The sequence below is a fragment of the Poromitra crassiceps genome (genome assembly GCF_964638095.1).
Source record: "Poromitra crassiceps genome assembly, chromosome: 8".
Taxonomy (NCBI): domain Eukaryota; kingdom Metazoa; phylum Chordata; class Actinopteri; order Beryciformes; family Melamphaidae; genus Poromitra; species Poromitra crassiceps.
The window spans coordinates 44,693,434-44,708,043 of NC_139629.1; the positions used below are offsets into that span (position 1 = coordinate 44,693,434).

Sequence of the window (14,610 nt, forward strand, 5' to 3'; positions counted from 1 at the left end):
GACTTCCTGAGTGTTAGGGTCGCTGTGAGACTGGTGGATTTACGTGCGGATACTTAATGTCCAAGACACACTTGGTAAACTGAAGTCTCGATAACTAGGAACGCTGTAGCGCTTGATAGCTGAGTCTGCAAGGTTCGAAGATGGGAACTGTTGCAGAAGGTTGCCGTGAGATGAGTCTATGAACAACTACAGAGGACTTGCAGAGCGCACCCTTATAGGTCCCGACTATGACATCACACTGCGTTGTGACATCATCAGTAAGGCCATCAGAGACGACATGATTTAAGACATTTATGAATTATGACATCATCACCGTCTGTGGCATCATCAGTGATCTATGACATCATAGTAGGAATGATGACATCCTCTAACACTGAGGTACTGCGTTCGTAAGATGCACGTGACCTTGACCTTTGACCACCAAAATCGAATCAGTTCATCCTTGAGTGCAAGTGGATGTTTGACCCATTTTTTTAAGAAATCCCCTCAAGGCATTCCTGTCTGAGATATCGCATTCACGAGAATGGGATGTAATAATAATAATAATAATAATAATAATAATAATAATAATAATAATAATAATAATAATACATTTAATTTATAGAGCACTTCTCTAGAAACTCAGACGCTTACGTACGGACGTACAACCGGAAAACGTAAGCCCTCTGGGCACGGCTCCCGCTGGCGTGGAGGCATGAATATAAGATGTCAGAGTGCAGGATTGACTGACTTTGAGTATGATGAAAGGTTTTATGTATGATGAAAGGTTTTAATGAATACTGCATTTGATTCATGGACGAAAGATTACCTGGAGCTCTAAAGCGCCTTGTTCACAAATCCAGTTTGGATGCCCCTCTCTCTCTTAAATTAATTTAAGTCTCTGTGATTTGTCTATGTGTCTGTGTCTGTGTGTGTGGTTTATCTATGTGTCTGTGTGTTTGATTTGTTTATGTATCTGTGTCTGTGTGTGTGATTTGTCTATGTGTCTGTGTCTGTGTGTGTGATTTGTCTATGTGTCTATGTGTCTGTGTGTGTGATTTGTCTATGTGTCTGATGTGTCTGTGTGTGTGATTTGTCTATGTGTCTGTGTCTGTGATTTGGCTATGTGTCTGTGTGTGTGATTTGTCTATGTGTCTATGGTTGTGTGTGTGATTTGTCTATGTGTCTATGGTTGTGTGTGTGATTTGTCTGTGTCTGTGTCTGTGTGTGTCTGAATATGTATGCTCTTTACACCTCCTTAGGCTCAAGTTACATGGGCCATTTTTGCACAAGCTAACGGGGCAACAAACAGTAACTGAACAGCCTGTCATGAAGATGTCAGTTTGCTTCTCTTCCATAGTGAAGAGAGAGAGGGGGAGAGAGATAGTGAGAGAGAGAGAGAGAGAGAGAGAGACAGAGAGAGATAGTGAGAACGAGAGAGAGAGAGAGAGAGAGAGAGAGAGAGAGAGAGACCTGACTAGGTTATGTAAACAAAACAAGAGTAGTGCAAACAGCAGCAGTGAACATCATGGAACATTGTTTAATGAGCATCGGCATGTACAGGGAAAGATGTGCGTGAGTGTGTGTGTGTGTGTGTGTGTGTGTGTGTGTGTGTGCGTGCGTGCGTGCGCGCGTGTGTGTGTGTGTGTGTGTGTGCGTGTGTGCGCGCGTATGTGTGTGTGTGTGTGCGTGTGTGTGTGTGTGCGTGTATGTGTGTGTGCGTGCGTGTGTGCGGAGGGGTTGGGAGGCGGGGCACAAACTGCATTGTAAATGACCTGCATGCTTGTTCCCCATTTGATTTTTAATTGGACAGATTTCACAGCGGGCTGCAAATTAAAAAGTCAACCATTACACATCTGACACTTATCTGTCCCTCCCCTCCCCTCCCTCCCTCCTCCCTCCATCCTCCCCTCCCCTCCCCTCCCTCCCTCCATCCTCCTGCCACCCTGTCCTTCTCGCTACATCCATCTCTTTTCCACTCTCTCTGTCACTCTCTCTGTCTCTCTCTCTCTCTCCCTCTCTCTGTCTCTCTGTCTCTCTCTCCCTCTCTCTCTCTCTCTCTCTGTCAACTGTTTTCTTCTTTTATTTGGTCCTCACCGGTGTGTCCCTCTGAAGGCCTCTTCACACAGCTGACCCCAATAAAGATGGCAGCACGACACAGGCAGAACCCGGCAGAAACCAACCTCCGCTGATAATAGGCATCTGTCTGTCTTGTGCTGATATAACGTTGCATTTGCTACAGATTCTGTTGGCCCGCGGGCCGTAGTTTGGCCACCCCTGATTGAACCCTTCTAGTTCCCTATAGCTTGTCAGCTCAGCAGAGAATTGGAACAGCATCAGAAGCACACATCTCCTGGGACGAGGACCTGCTCTTCTCCTTGCCCTCGTTATCTGGTTCTCTGTCTCCCCGTTCGTCCTCGTCACTCCGATCTCTTTCTCCGTTACATCCCTATTCACAACACAAGTGAGTGCTGTCAGAGCTAAATGTGCAGAGTCGCTTACTTCCCCCCCAACCCCCGACACAAACCATCTGTTATTCTCTCCTTGCCTAGCCCGTTCAGCTGGGAAAACCATCAAAAGTCTCTCTCAAGGATGCAGCACTTCTGATTAAATTCAACAGAGTTTGGTCCGTGCCTCTTCAACACGACACAGGATGTCTGCAGCTTGGTGCCAAAGGCTATCAAACCTGGAGGAACATGGTCAATGATTCCTAAGCAAGGTCCCATCGGCAGAACAGGCGGTGATGATGTTGATCAGCACATGTGTGTGTGTGTGTGTGTGCATGTGCATGTCTCCTGTGCATGTGAGTGTGAGCCTGTGTGTGTGTGTGTGTGTGTGTGTGTGTGTGTGTGTGTGTGTGTGTGTGTGTGTGTGTGTGTGTGTGTGATTGTTTGTGTGTGTCTGTCTGGCTGATTGTATGAGCTTCAGGCATGGTTGTTCAATTGCTCTTTACAGATAGGTTTGACTCCAGCTGTCTTCTTCCTCTCTCTCTCTCTCTCTCTCTCTCTCTCTCTCTCTCTCTCTCTCTCTCTCTCTCTCTCTCTCTCTCTCTCTCTCTCTCTCTCTCTCTCTCTCTCTCTCTCTCTCTCTCTCTCTCTCTCTCTCTCTCTCTCTCTCTCTCTCTCTCTCTCTCTCTCTCTCTCTCTCTCTACCATACATCTTGCTTTGTCCGCCTCTTTCTATACCTTCTTTGCTTCAGGTGACTTCTCTCTCTCTCATGTTCTCCTCGGTGGGATTTATATGCTAGAGATGATGCTGAGGATGGTCCAATCTGCTCATGCCTGGAATACCAATAAGCTGCTGCTAGCGTGACTCTGCTCATGTGTTCTTTTCTCTGTTCTCCATCAAAGCGAGTGAAGGAGAAGTCGGTGGTAACGGAGACTAAAGTGACGTCGAGCGGCTCGGAAACGGAAGGCTCTGGAATGGCGCTGTGTCAGCCAAGCTCTGTGGCTGTGTACATTTAAGACTTGAAATCAAACTCAGACCAGTGGTAGGCTGGTAGCCATTTTGATTTTTGCACTGACATGAGGACCTTAGGAATAACGAACAGGTGTAAATGTAGTCATCATAGTCATCATAGAGGTCCCACATTTTATTGCAAGCTCGCTGCACAGCAACTTCCTCTATGTAGAAGAAGAATATTTAGAATTCAGTCTATTCACTTTCAGCTAGCAGAAGGCCTGAGGAATGGTCAAGCTGTCAGTTAAAAGTATATACGTCCAAACTCACCGAATGCGAGCACACTCAAAAATCGAGTTGCATTAAGGTGCAGGGCCACACAAAGTCACAATGGTTAAAGAAGAAGTAGGCCAGCACTCAAAAATGTCCTTGGAAAAATGTAATAAGTCACCTGGGACGGCACACAACGAACGTTTCAGCGTCAAGCCTTCATCAGCGTTGAGTGAGTCAGTTAAAAGTATATACACACAGGGGGGGCTTGGTGGTGCAGTGGTAAGCGCTGTCGCCTCACAGCTAGAAGGTCCTGGGTTCGATTCCCACCTGGGACGCTGTGAGCGCTGAAGGAATGCGTGCCCGTCCGCATGTCCTCGAGTGCCCACTGCCCGGGTGGGGTCGTCCAAAGGGCCTTTCTGTGTGGAGTTTGCATGTTCTCCCCCATGCCCCCTGGGGGTTTCCTTCATATAGGAACCCCACACCAAAAACATGCAATATCCTGGTTGCTAATGTGGTTCCTCCTCTGGTCGTTAGGGGCGCCTGTTCGGAGGGAGAGGAACCGGTTGGAATAGCGTGAACCTCCCACGTGCTATGTCCTACCGGTGAAGCTTCCCCTGTCAGGTGAAAAGAAGCGGCCGGCTAACTGCCCATGTCTCGGAGGATGCATGGAGCCAGTTTCGGCTCTCCCCAGATCGGCAGAGGGTGGAGCAGCAACCAGGATAAATAAATTAAAATTAGCACTAATGGGGGATAAAAATGGGATAAAAAAATCTGGAAAAAAATATATAAAAAAAAGAAAAGTATATACACAAAGTTTGTGTTGCAATCTGTTCATTTAATCCTGTAAAATACTCTGCCTCACTCAATACTCACTGTGGTACAGGATACGTGCAGGATCAATCACATCTACCGTAGCCTCAACTATATTGGGTTACTGTAGTAGATGCACCCGTATTTTATTATGAAAGTGTGAACTCGGCTAGGAAATATTGAAGATAAAAAAGAAATGAACCCCACCACCCCTCCTTGTTATTTCATATTCTTCTCACTGGCTACTGCTTTAAGGGCTCAAGGCTCTGTCTGCCTGTGGCTGTCGCAGGGATTGACTGTGATTTACTGGTCTGAGGGCAGCTTCTCTGCCCATCAGAGCATCATAAAATCCACTCCCGAAGTGGAGGGCGAGCAGTTGGACTCACCTCCGTGAACGAAGTTGTGTAGCGTGCAGTCAGAGGGACCCACCAGATGGATCAGGCTGGACTGGCTGAAACCAACCGTGTGCTGTTCTGCAATACAAACAGACACACGCCCACATACGTTAGGGGTGTCAAAAATAATCGATTATAAGATGCATCGCGATGCGGACCTGCATGATTCTGCATCGATTCACAAATGTCAAAAATCGATTATTAAAAAAAAAAAAAAAAAAAAAAAAAATGTTTTAAATCAAATAAAATATAATGGAAGTACATGCAGTTGTTTATTTTAATTATGGATCATAATACAATGCAATTCTAAATGCACTTTTATTTTAAAAGTAGCCACACAGTGAGAAAAAAGAAAGTGAGGAAAAAAAATCATGTATTCGGGAAAAAAAGTGATGCATCAATTTAAGATGCATCGAGATGCATCGAGATGCATCAATAATCGTTATCGAATCGAATCATAGCCCTCTGAATCGTAATCGAATCGAATCGTGAGGCCAGTGAAGATTCACAGCCCTAACATACGTACGTACAAAGACATTTAGAAAGGAAGTTTAGCATTGGAAAACAGACATTTATGCAATTTTACTCTTGCAATACAGACTAAAAGAATGCTTCCGTATAGCAAAGTCACAGTAATGTACCGACATGCAGCTTTCTGAGCAAGCCGACGTACCTTTCGGCGGTCCCTCTGCAGCAGGCGGAGTGAATTTGACAAAGTTTGACAATAGTAAAATATATATAATATAGTATACAGTATCTAAGGGTTAGGGTTAGATGCTGTTTGTGTTTAGTCAAATGAACATCATGTCTCAAAAGTGTTAGGATCTGTATTTTAGTACACATTGAGCAATACTGTCTATGTAAAGAAACACTTCACAGGCCTACAGCATTCAAATCTAATTCATCTGACCATCTGTCATCCCATCAAATAACACACATAATAAACAATGATCAGATACAGATTCAGTTGAATTGTATTGCTCCCAATCCACCTTATTTCTAGCTGCCATGATGCCTGATGGGTGCTTCTTCTGCTTCCGGTGTAATTTTTACACTGTTTTAACTTGACAAAAAAAAACGTCTATGAGGATTTTACAGAAGAACCATTCTGCTCTACAGCCGTGTCGTTCGGGTGCTGGGATAACGTAATGCATTGTGGGTAGTCGGCTACTGTGGCTAATGCTAGCGGCTAGCGTAATAGTTACTTTACATGGCAGTAAAACGCCACTGAATGACCAAATTCATTTAACTTTGAACCATTCCGAGTAACACTGTTTCCATACGGACCCCCAGCGTTGGTTAGTTGTTTATAACGTGACTATATTTATAACTTTTATAACCAGTTTCCGGTTTATAATTCGGGTCTGCAGCCGAGTATAACAAAGGAAATGGCAAGCTGCAACAATGAGTCACGTTAAACCGGACCTTGTACCCACAATTATTTTTTACAGTTGGGCATTCAAAGATAAGGTGGATAGGATATTTGTTTTGGATGACATGCTGGTGCAGTTAGTTATCACAGCACTCCGAGTTGTAAATGGTGTCGCGATGGAATATTCCATGTATTGCCTTGCAGTGTCATTAGCACTGAATGTGTCATTTGTGTCTGTGTGTACTTTGGTTACTACAGGTCGCCACAACTGCACCAAGTCACATTCTTGTACATTCATTGTACTGCATATAAAGCGATATTGATTCTGGCACTGACAAGTCTGTGCCCTGCCTCCACACACTCAAACAGTGTAGGTGTGACTTGATAGTATCCGCAGGTAATATTCACATTCCTAACAATAAAGAATTGTCAGTTAGAGACGAAAGGATTTCAGATTACAATCCACAACATCTTTGAAACCCATGTGGGAATGAAACTACAACCGTGTGCATTTTGCTTTGTGTCTTTGCCTCTGTTCTCAAGTTCAAGTGGAGTTTATTGTCATTTTACCAGACATCTCTGTAGAAAGCAGAATGAGATCGAGGTGCAAAAAAATAACACTGCAAGACAAACACTAACATTTATGCAACCCAGTCTCTCAGCCTGCATACCAAGATGCAAGTACAAAGTTAACGTTAAGTGCACTCGTACATGTTAAAATGCAAGTTAAAGTGCATATCTATGTTTGGATTGAATTTAGGGTCTTTAAAGCAGGACGTTCCGAGTACCTGGGTCAGACACAGGTGGTGCTGGCTCTTCATTCCTCTCTTTGGTCTCCAGTCTCTCCATCTTCTGGGTCTCATATCGCTTCTTCCCATCCTCCTCTTGTTCTGGGCTGGCATACTAAAGACAGGCGCGCCACACACACACACACACACACACACACACACACACACACACACACACACACACACACACACACACACACACACACACACACACACACACACACACACACACACAAAAACACAAACACACAGATAAAAAGTATACACCTGTCCCTGCATGTGTGCATGCACGTAAACACATTATCAGTTTGGCATTCAAGACAAGAGAGATAAGTGCAATTGACTTTTCACGCTGTTGAATGTCACTTTTTTTTATCTTGATCATAAATCCCTCCTTTTTGACATCAGATCAAGTTCTCTCTGATATGGGCTGCATATGGGGGGAGAGGTAGAGAGACAGAGAGAGGTTGGCAGCAATCTAGAATAAAAGGCCAAATCTCTGTCCATTAGGCTAAAGGTCAGAGGAACCGAGCTCCTCCATGTACCTTGATGGGAGGCACCTCCGTGACCTTGTCCACGTTCTTCAGGGAGCAGGGGACGTACCACAGGGCTGCTTTGTTCGTCAGCTTCTTCTCACCTGCGGTCACAAAGAAAAGTTGCGTTTCTTACTGCACCAGATGGAGCATTTTACAGTGTCCATTCACCGAATAAACTCATAAATTCTGTATGTTTTTGTAACTAAAGACTAATTTATCATAGTTCTATGATTGTAAACCAATAAGCTAGAGCTTTTGACATGTCTTTGGGGGGGAAAAAACGGACCAAACTGTTTTGAAACACATGTCAAAACAACAGTAACGTTGGCAAAAAAAACAACAACTATAAAATGCAATCATTTGGAACAGCATGCCAATCACCATTTTTACATATTCATTGGTCCTGACTGAAGATGAGTCTTGCTTCTGCAAACAAAGCTGCAGATAACAAATACAGCGTTTGTTCAGAGTTCGACAGCCATCATCGTCCTTTTCAAAACACAACCTCACATTGACTGAATTCGCCATCTCACTCCCTGCAAGGCTCCATCATCATCTCCAAGTCCTGAACTTTCTCTACTCTGATCCGCTGATTACAAAATGGAAGAAATGCAATAGCATTCATCAAATTCTCTCAACAAAAGATCTTGTTATGACATTAATTCCTCTGGCTCTGTTTACTCAAACACAAATTATGCAAGAGGTGCTGGCTTCTGTGAATATAAACAATAGATTTGATGTGTTTTAAAATGTAGACGAGATTGTAATTTCAATGTGATTTTTATCAGCCATTCCTGCCAAGACACATGAAACAGGCAATACTGTAAGTACTTTTGCCCTGACGAAGGCCATTGTGCTGAAACGCGTTGGCAACTACCGTAAATTACGGACTATAAGCCGCACCTTTTTTCCCGTTTTTTGGGCTTTTTTGGCCCCTGCGGCTTATCTATGGATTTATAAAAAAAAAAAAAAAAAAAAAAAAAATCTCTCTTTTTTAGCACTCTTTCTAACTATAAAGCCACTTCTGTTTTAATTTCCTCTCTTGCCCTCTTTTCACCACACTGTATGACACTGTATGACACTGTATGACACTGTGTGCACTGTAAATAACAACACAGGTGGTGTTGTGTTATGTTGTTTTGTTGAAATGTTAATAAATGGGAGCATTACATATGGTAATTAACTCATTGAGTGCCAGCCACTTTTGGAGAACGGACGCTCCCAGTGCCAGAGTTTTCAGAGCGTTTTCAGTGATTTCTCGAGGCCCACAGAATATTGTGTGATATTACTATGTAAACACCGAACACGCAAAAAGAACAAGGAGACTCTATTGTATCATCAGCAAAAAAAAGTTTATTGATACCATTTTCCGTTCTTTAGTTATGAGCCGGAGAAGATAGGTTGTTTTCAGCGTTTTCAGGCATTTCAAATTATAAGCTGAGATATTCAGCCTTTTGTGAAATGCAGCATTTCAAGCACATTCACTGACTCTAGATAATATTTTCTGATGTAGTGATGTGGTGTAGTTGTGTCCTGCCCTGCGTGCCCCACCCCCCCTCCCCCCCCCCTCAGCTGAAAACTCCTCCCCACACTAGTAACACACAGCCTCGCACCAAGCGTCTATTTTCGGAATGCTTTTGGTGCGCCGCCTCCCAGGCAGCGCAACATGGAGAAGCCACACGCGGACTGCAGTGAAAGGTTTGGCTTTTCAGTGTCGCGCTGCTGCTTTTCTAGCGGCTAATCATGTGGAGAAACTATGCTGACAGACAGACAGAGGCAGAAGGACTCAGTTGTGTGCGCGGATTGACTGTGTTCGCACGCACCGTCAGTTGCAGCCAGAACAATCTACATGGCTCTGGACTGCAGCATGAGCGGGTTCTCTTTGATCAAGGCTATTTCAGGCTGTGTATTCCTGACATTTCTGTAATCTGGAGAGCACTGTCGCCACCTAAGGGTTCTGTAAAATAGGTTATAGACCTCCAATAGCTGCTATAGTTGTACAGGAGCTGCGGAAGGCTTTGATCGACGTCCCACCGTCAAAAAACGCATTGGACGTCGAAGGACGTCCGTGGCACTCTACGTCACTATTTAATTGGACGTCGAAGGACGTCCATGGCACTCAATGAGTTAAACATTAAAACACAAAAAAAAAAAAAAAAAAACATTAAAACACCCGCGGCTTATAGTCCGGTGCGGCTTATATAAGAAAAAAATAGTCAACTTTGAAGGTGCGGCTTATACACCGGTGCGCCTTATAGTCCGGAATTTACGGTACTCCTTTCCTACTTTTCTATTTTCCATTCTTTTTATCTCCCTCACCGAGTGTCACCACCTCTACAAGTAAGTGGCCTCTGGCACCATCTTTTTTACTGTAAGTACATATTTTAATGGCCCATAGCACAAAATTACCATCTATCTATCTATCTATCTATCTATCTATCTATCTATCTATCTATCTATAAAAGGGAGCATGTGGGCAATATTTCTCTGTTTCTCTGTTTGTTTAAACTTTTGTCCCACTGATGATGTCATCCGTGACGTCATAAAGTCCCGGGAAGTGATGTCACTTGAGCAATTGTGAATTGTGACATCCCTGATGATGTGATAGGCATTGTGACATCATCAGTGATGTCATAAGAGCAGGGGTGAGGTCATCAGTGATGCGAAGTTGTGACACCACCAGTGATGTCATAAGGGCAAGTGAGCCTGCACAGCGGGCGAGCTGCAGGGCCAGCACGGCGTGCGTGGGCTCGCCCAGGAATGGAGTGCGCCTAGCGCGAGATGCCTAGTAATGTAAATGATCTGTGGGGGGTTGAGTGGGTTGTGGATAAATACTAATACAATCACTCCATAATTACTTAGGTGCTGTAATTTACTAAAAACTATCCCCACATTAACTCTTCACTAGCTTATAGTCAGGTTCCCAATGTTCTGATTTAAACCTTCGTTCAAAATTTTTGGAGAGTTTGTAAACTATACATTTTTGGAAAGCTTAGAGTGTGACGAAACCCAAAACCAATGTTGCCATTTTTTTCAAAGTCTCTATGGTCGCCATCTTGGTGTTTCAAAATGGCGACCACCGAAATTAAACGCCTGCACTGGAAACCCCTATATGGCCCAGCAATGTTATTTCCTATAATCTTTTATGACTGAAATGTCATCTATAGGCCTAGTGGATGAAATTAAAAGTGGTTTCTAAAAGTTGCATCTTGAGCAATTTGAGTAATTAGCATAATGAGCTAATTAATCGCCAAATCGCTAAAATTTTGCTTCAAGTTAACCTAGAAAGGCGATCTAAGAGTCCAAGTCCATGTTTGTCATGTCCAGAAATGCATCTATTACCATAGTGCAGACATGCAACATTTCCTAATTTGCATGATTTGCATAAGGTATGTAAAAATTAGGTCACAATTAGGAAATGGCTAGATCTTTCACTTTTAGTCATCTTAGAATGATCATCTTTCTTTGATATTGGGTCACCATATACTGATATGCTTGGACAAGACTGCCACGGTGGCGTACTATATCAATCGCCAGGGTGGTGTCCGGTCGCAGGCCTTGAACGAACTAGCGACGGACATCCACGAGTGGGCTCGTGTTCACCTGCTATCCCTGTCGGCGGCCCACATTCGGGGCCACCTCAACCTGGGCGCAGACTTGTTGTCGCGGGGCAACCTGCACAACTCGGAATGGGTTCTCCACCCACAGGTGGTGGAACAAATTTGGGCCAAGTTCGGTCGAGCCGGCGTCGATCTCTTCGCATCGCGGCACGCACACCATTGCCCCCAGTGGTTCTCTGTCCTCGGGGACGACCCACCGTTGGGCCACTGCCGCACGTCTGGCCGGGGGAGGCCCTCTACGCGTTCCCCCTGATCCCACAGGTGCTAGCCAGGGTGAGGCAGCAGGGCCTGCAGCTCATTCTGGTAGCCCCACATTGGCCATCGCAGATCTGGTTCGCTGACCTGATTGCTCTGGCGCAGGAGGCTCCGTGGCTGTTGCCACGTCGAGTGGACCTACTGTCGCAGGCGGGCGGGGAGATTCTGCACCCTTCCCCACACAAGTGGAAGTTGGCAGCTTGGTTCCTGAAGGGGAACGGTTGTTAGCCCAGGGCCTACCGATGAACGTGGTACAGACCATACAGAGCGCTAGAGCTAGCTCCACTCGTGCACAGTATACTCACAAGTGGCAGTCCTTCGCGCGCTGGTGTGCGGAGAAGGACCTGGATCCAGTGTATTATGGCATACAGTGCATTCTCTGCTTCCTCCAAGGCCTGTACGAAGCGGGCCAGTCGCCACAGTCCCTCAAAGTATACTTGGCCGCAATCTCTGCCTGCCACATGGAGACTGAGGGCAAGACAGTGGGAAGCCTGTCTTTGGTTTCTCGCTTTATGAAGGGCGTCCGCAAGCTTCGCCCCCATACGAGGAGCGTCTTCCCTAAATGGGACTTGGTTACGGTGTTGGAGGGTCTCTCGGGACCTCCCTTTGAACCGATTGACACAATCAGTCTGAAACACTTTTCGCTGAAGACGGCATTGCTGCTAGCTTTGTCTTCCGGCAAAGAGAGTTGGTGACTTGATTGCCCTGTCGGTGCAACAGTCATGCATGGTGTTCTCTGATGATGAGCGCAGGGTCACGCTTCGCCCCAACCCCGCTTACCAGCCCAAGAACATTAGGGCCGGGTTCAGGTCTATGACCATAGATCTGGTAGCGTTTAACCCTCCTTACTCAGATCCAATGGAGGAGAGGAGACTCCAGGCGCTTTGCCCCGTACGGGCGCTTCTAGCCTATGTGAATATGACATGCACATTGCGCACTTCTAACCAGCTCTTGGTATGCCATGGAGCTCAGGCTTTAGGTAAGCCTCTGTCCAAGGAGCGCTTGTCGCATTGGATAGTTGAGGCCACTAACCTACTCTGCCGTTGGGAAGATTCCACTGGAGGGCATTAAAGCTCACTCTATGCAGGGTGTTGCTTCATCTTGGATGCGATTGCGTGGTGTATCGGTAGAGGACATGTGTGCTGCGGCATCATGGTCAACCCACGACACCTTCGTGAGGTATTATAGCTTGGACGTGGTAGGCACAACGTTCGCTCACACCGTCTTATCTTCTTCCCGTGCGCTATGCCATGACGGCCCTTTTTCGTCCGAAGGTCGCATCGCGGTGCTTCGTTGCAGCAAGGACGTTGTAGGTAGCATTAGTGAGAGCTTGAGCTGAAGCGAAGTAAAACGTAGGGGTTGTGCAACAACCCAGGTTTTACGAGTGAAAGCAAGAGCTCTCACTATCTAGCCTTGCTGTCCGGGTATATACTTGGCTCAATGTTGAATGCTTGGAATGGGGTTCCCTGTCTGGCGGGCCGCTACAAAATGGCTGACGGTCGCATCCAATCACAGACAGGGTTCAGCCAGGTGATGCCTTCAGGAGCGGCTGCGGTGTTCCACGTCACCGTCACGTCACCTGGGTGGTTCGAAAGGTTAACTTTTATGGAATAAAAGGTAAGAGCATTCAAGTCTGTGCACTATGCGTGCTAAAGTACGGAAGCTTTCAGATGACTCCAGAGTAACGGAGGAACAACAGAAATGCTTGGCTAGGTTTGTGTGTGCTGCCTACTGCCAAAAAGGAAGAAACATTAAGAAACATTCCAGAGCTGCATTGGCACATGTTCTGCAAGTATATGGCAGAGAGTTAAAGGCTACCACCTACAGAGGGTGCCTTGAAAAAGCACATTGATAGGGTACATGTGCAAGCTCATGTTTGGGGACAGGCAAGCGTTGAGCAGCAAGTACCTTTAAATCCTCTCAAAAATGGCTACTTCAAGGCTGATAAAGGCCAGTTAAGACCCACTACCACTGATGTACTACCAGCTCCTGAGTCCAATATTGAAATGGTGAGATGCCGCTGCAAAGGAGATTGTTCAACACAAAGATGCTCCTGTAGGAAGAGAAACTTACAATGCACTGACCTTTGCCTTTGCAGTACACAATGTGAGAACGATGACGACTCAAGATCTGAAAACCGGGATTCAGATGGCAGTGATGCTGAAGATCTTGAATTAGATGGGTTTTTAACTAACAGAAGTTAGTTATAATTGCAAATGATGAATTTCAATATGCCTTGACGTACAGAGATCTTTGTTACAATCCATTTGTTATGGATGCTTGAATTCAAATTATAAATATATTTACTTTATATTATATCCAATTGATTTTCCTTCCCTTTTTCCTTAAAGTGTTTTGAACATTTGTCGTTTTTAAAATCCAAAATGGAATTGACTAAAGCCAAAATATAGATGTCCATTTCAGCCTAATCATATAATTTATGCTAATTGTGCTAATGAACAAAGGTTGCATGATTTAGTTATGGCAAGACATTAATTTCTAGACATCAAAACATAGACTTAGACTCTAAGATAATCGTTCTAAGTTGCCCAAAACAGAAGATTTCCTGATTGTTACCTTTTTTTAACCAAATTTATACTAATTATGCTAATTAGGAAAGGTTGCATGACTGCACTATGGTAATAGATGAATTCCTGCACATAACAAACATACTCTTAGATCATCTTTCTAAGTTAACTGGAAGCAAAGTTATAGCCATTTTCCAGTTTTCGGCAATTAATTGGCTCATTATGCGAATTACTCAAATTTCTCAACATGCAACCACTTAGCAACCAAGTTCAATTTCATCCACTAGGCCTATAGATGACATTCCATTCATAAAAGCTCATAGGAAACTACATTGCTGGGTCATATAGGGATTTCCAGTGCAGGTGTTTAATTTTGGTGGTCGCCATTTTGAAATGCCAAGATGGCCACCATAGTGACTTTGAAAAAAATGGCAACATTGGTTTTGGGTTTCGTCACACTCTAAGCTTTCCAAAAATGTATAGTTTACAAACTCTCCAAAAATTTTGAACGAAAATACATAAGGACCTGGACTATTAGTGGTCTCTATAGTGAAAATTCCAGACCTGTTGATGTTGTTGCAATTTTTTCCCTATAGAGGTCGATAAAGTTCCTAGATCAGTGGTTCCCAACCTACGGTACGCGTACCGTAGGTGG

At 44.7% G+C, this 14,610-nt stretch overlaps 1 protein-coding gene across 2 annotated transcripts in view; it reads right to left on the reverse strand.

Moving 5' to 3' along the window:
* acot7 (acyl-CoA thioesterase 7) overlaps nucleotides 1–14,610 on the reverse strand; it is an 87,297-nt gene that overhangs the window by 40,518 nt on the left and 32,169 nt on the right. For both annotated transcript variants that reach the window (XM_083641038.1, XM_083641037.1), the window contains exons 4-6: nucleotides 7,562–7,653; nucleotides 7,017–7,131; nucleotides 4,848–4,934 (exon numbers count right to left, since the gene is read on the reverse strand). In XM_083641038.1, coding sequence (XP_083497164.1) covers nucleotides 4,848–4,934; nucleotides 7,017–7,131; nucleotides 7,562–7,653 — 294 coding nt within the window. The remainder of the gene's footprint in view (nucleotides 1–4,847; nucleotides 4,935–7,016; nucleotides 7,132–7,561; nucleotides 7,654–14,610) is intronic.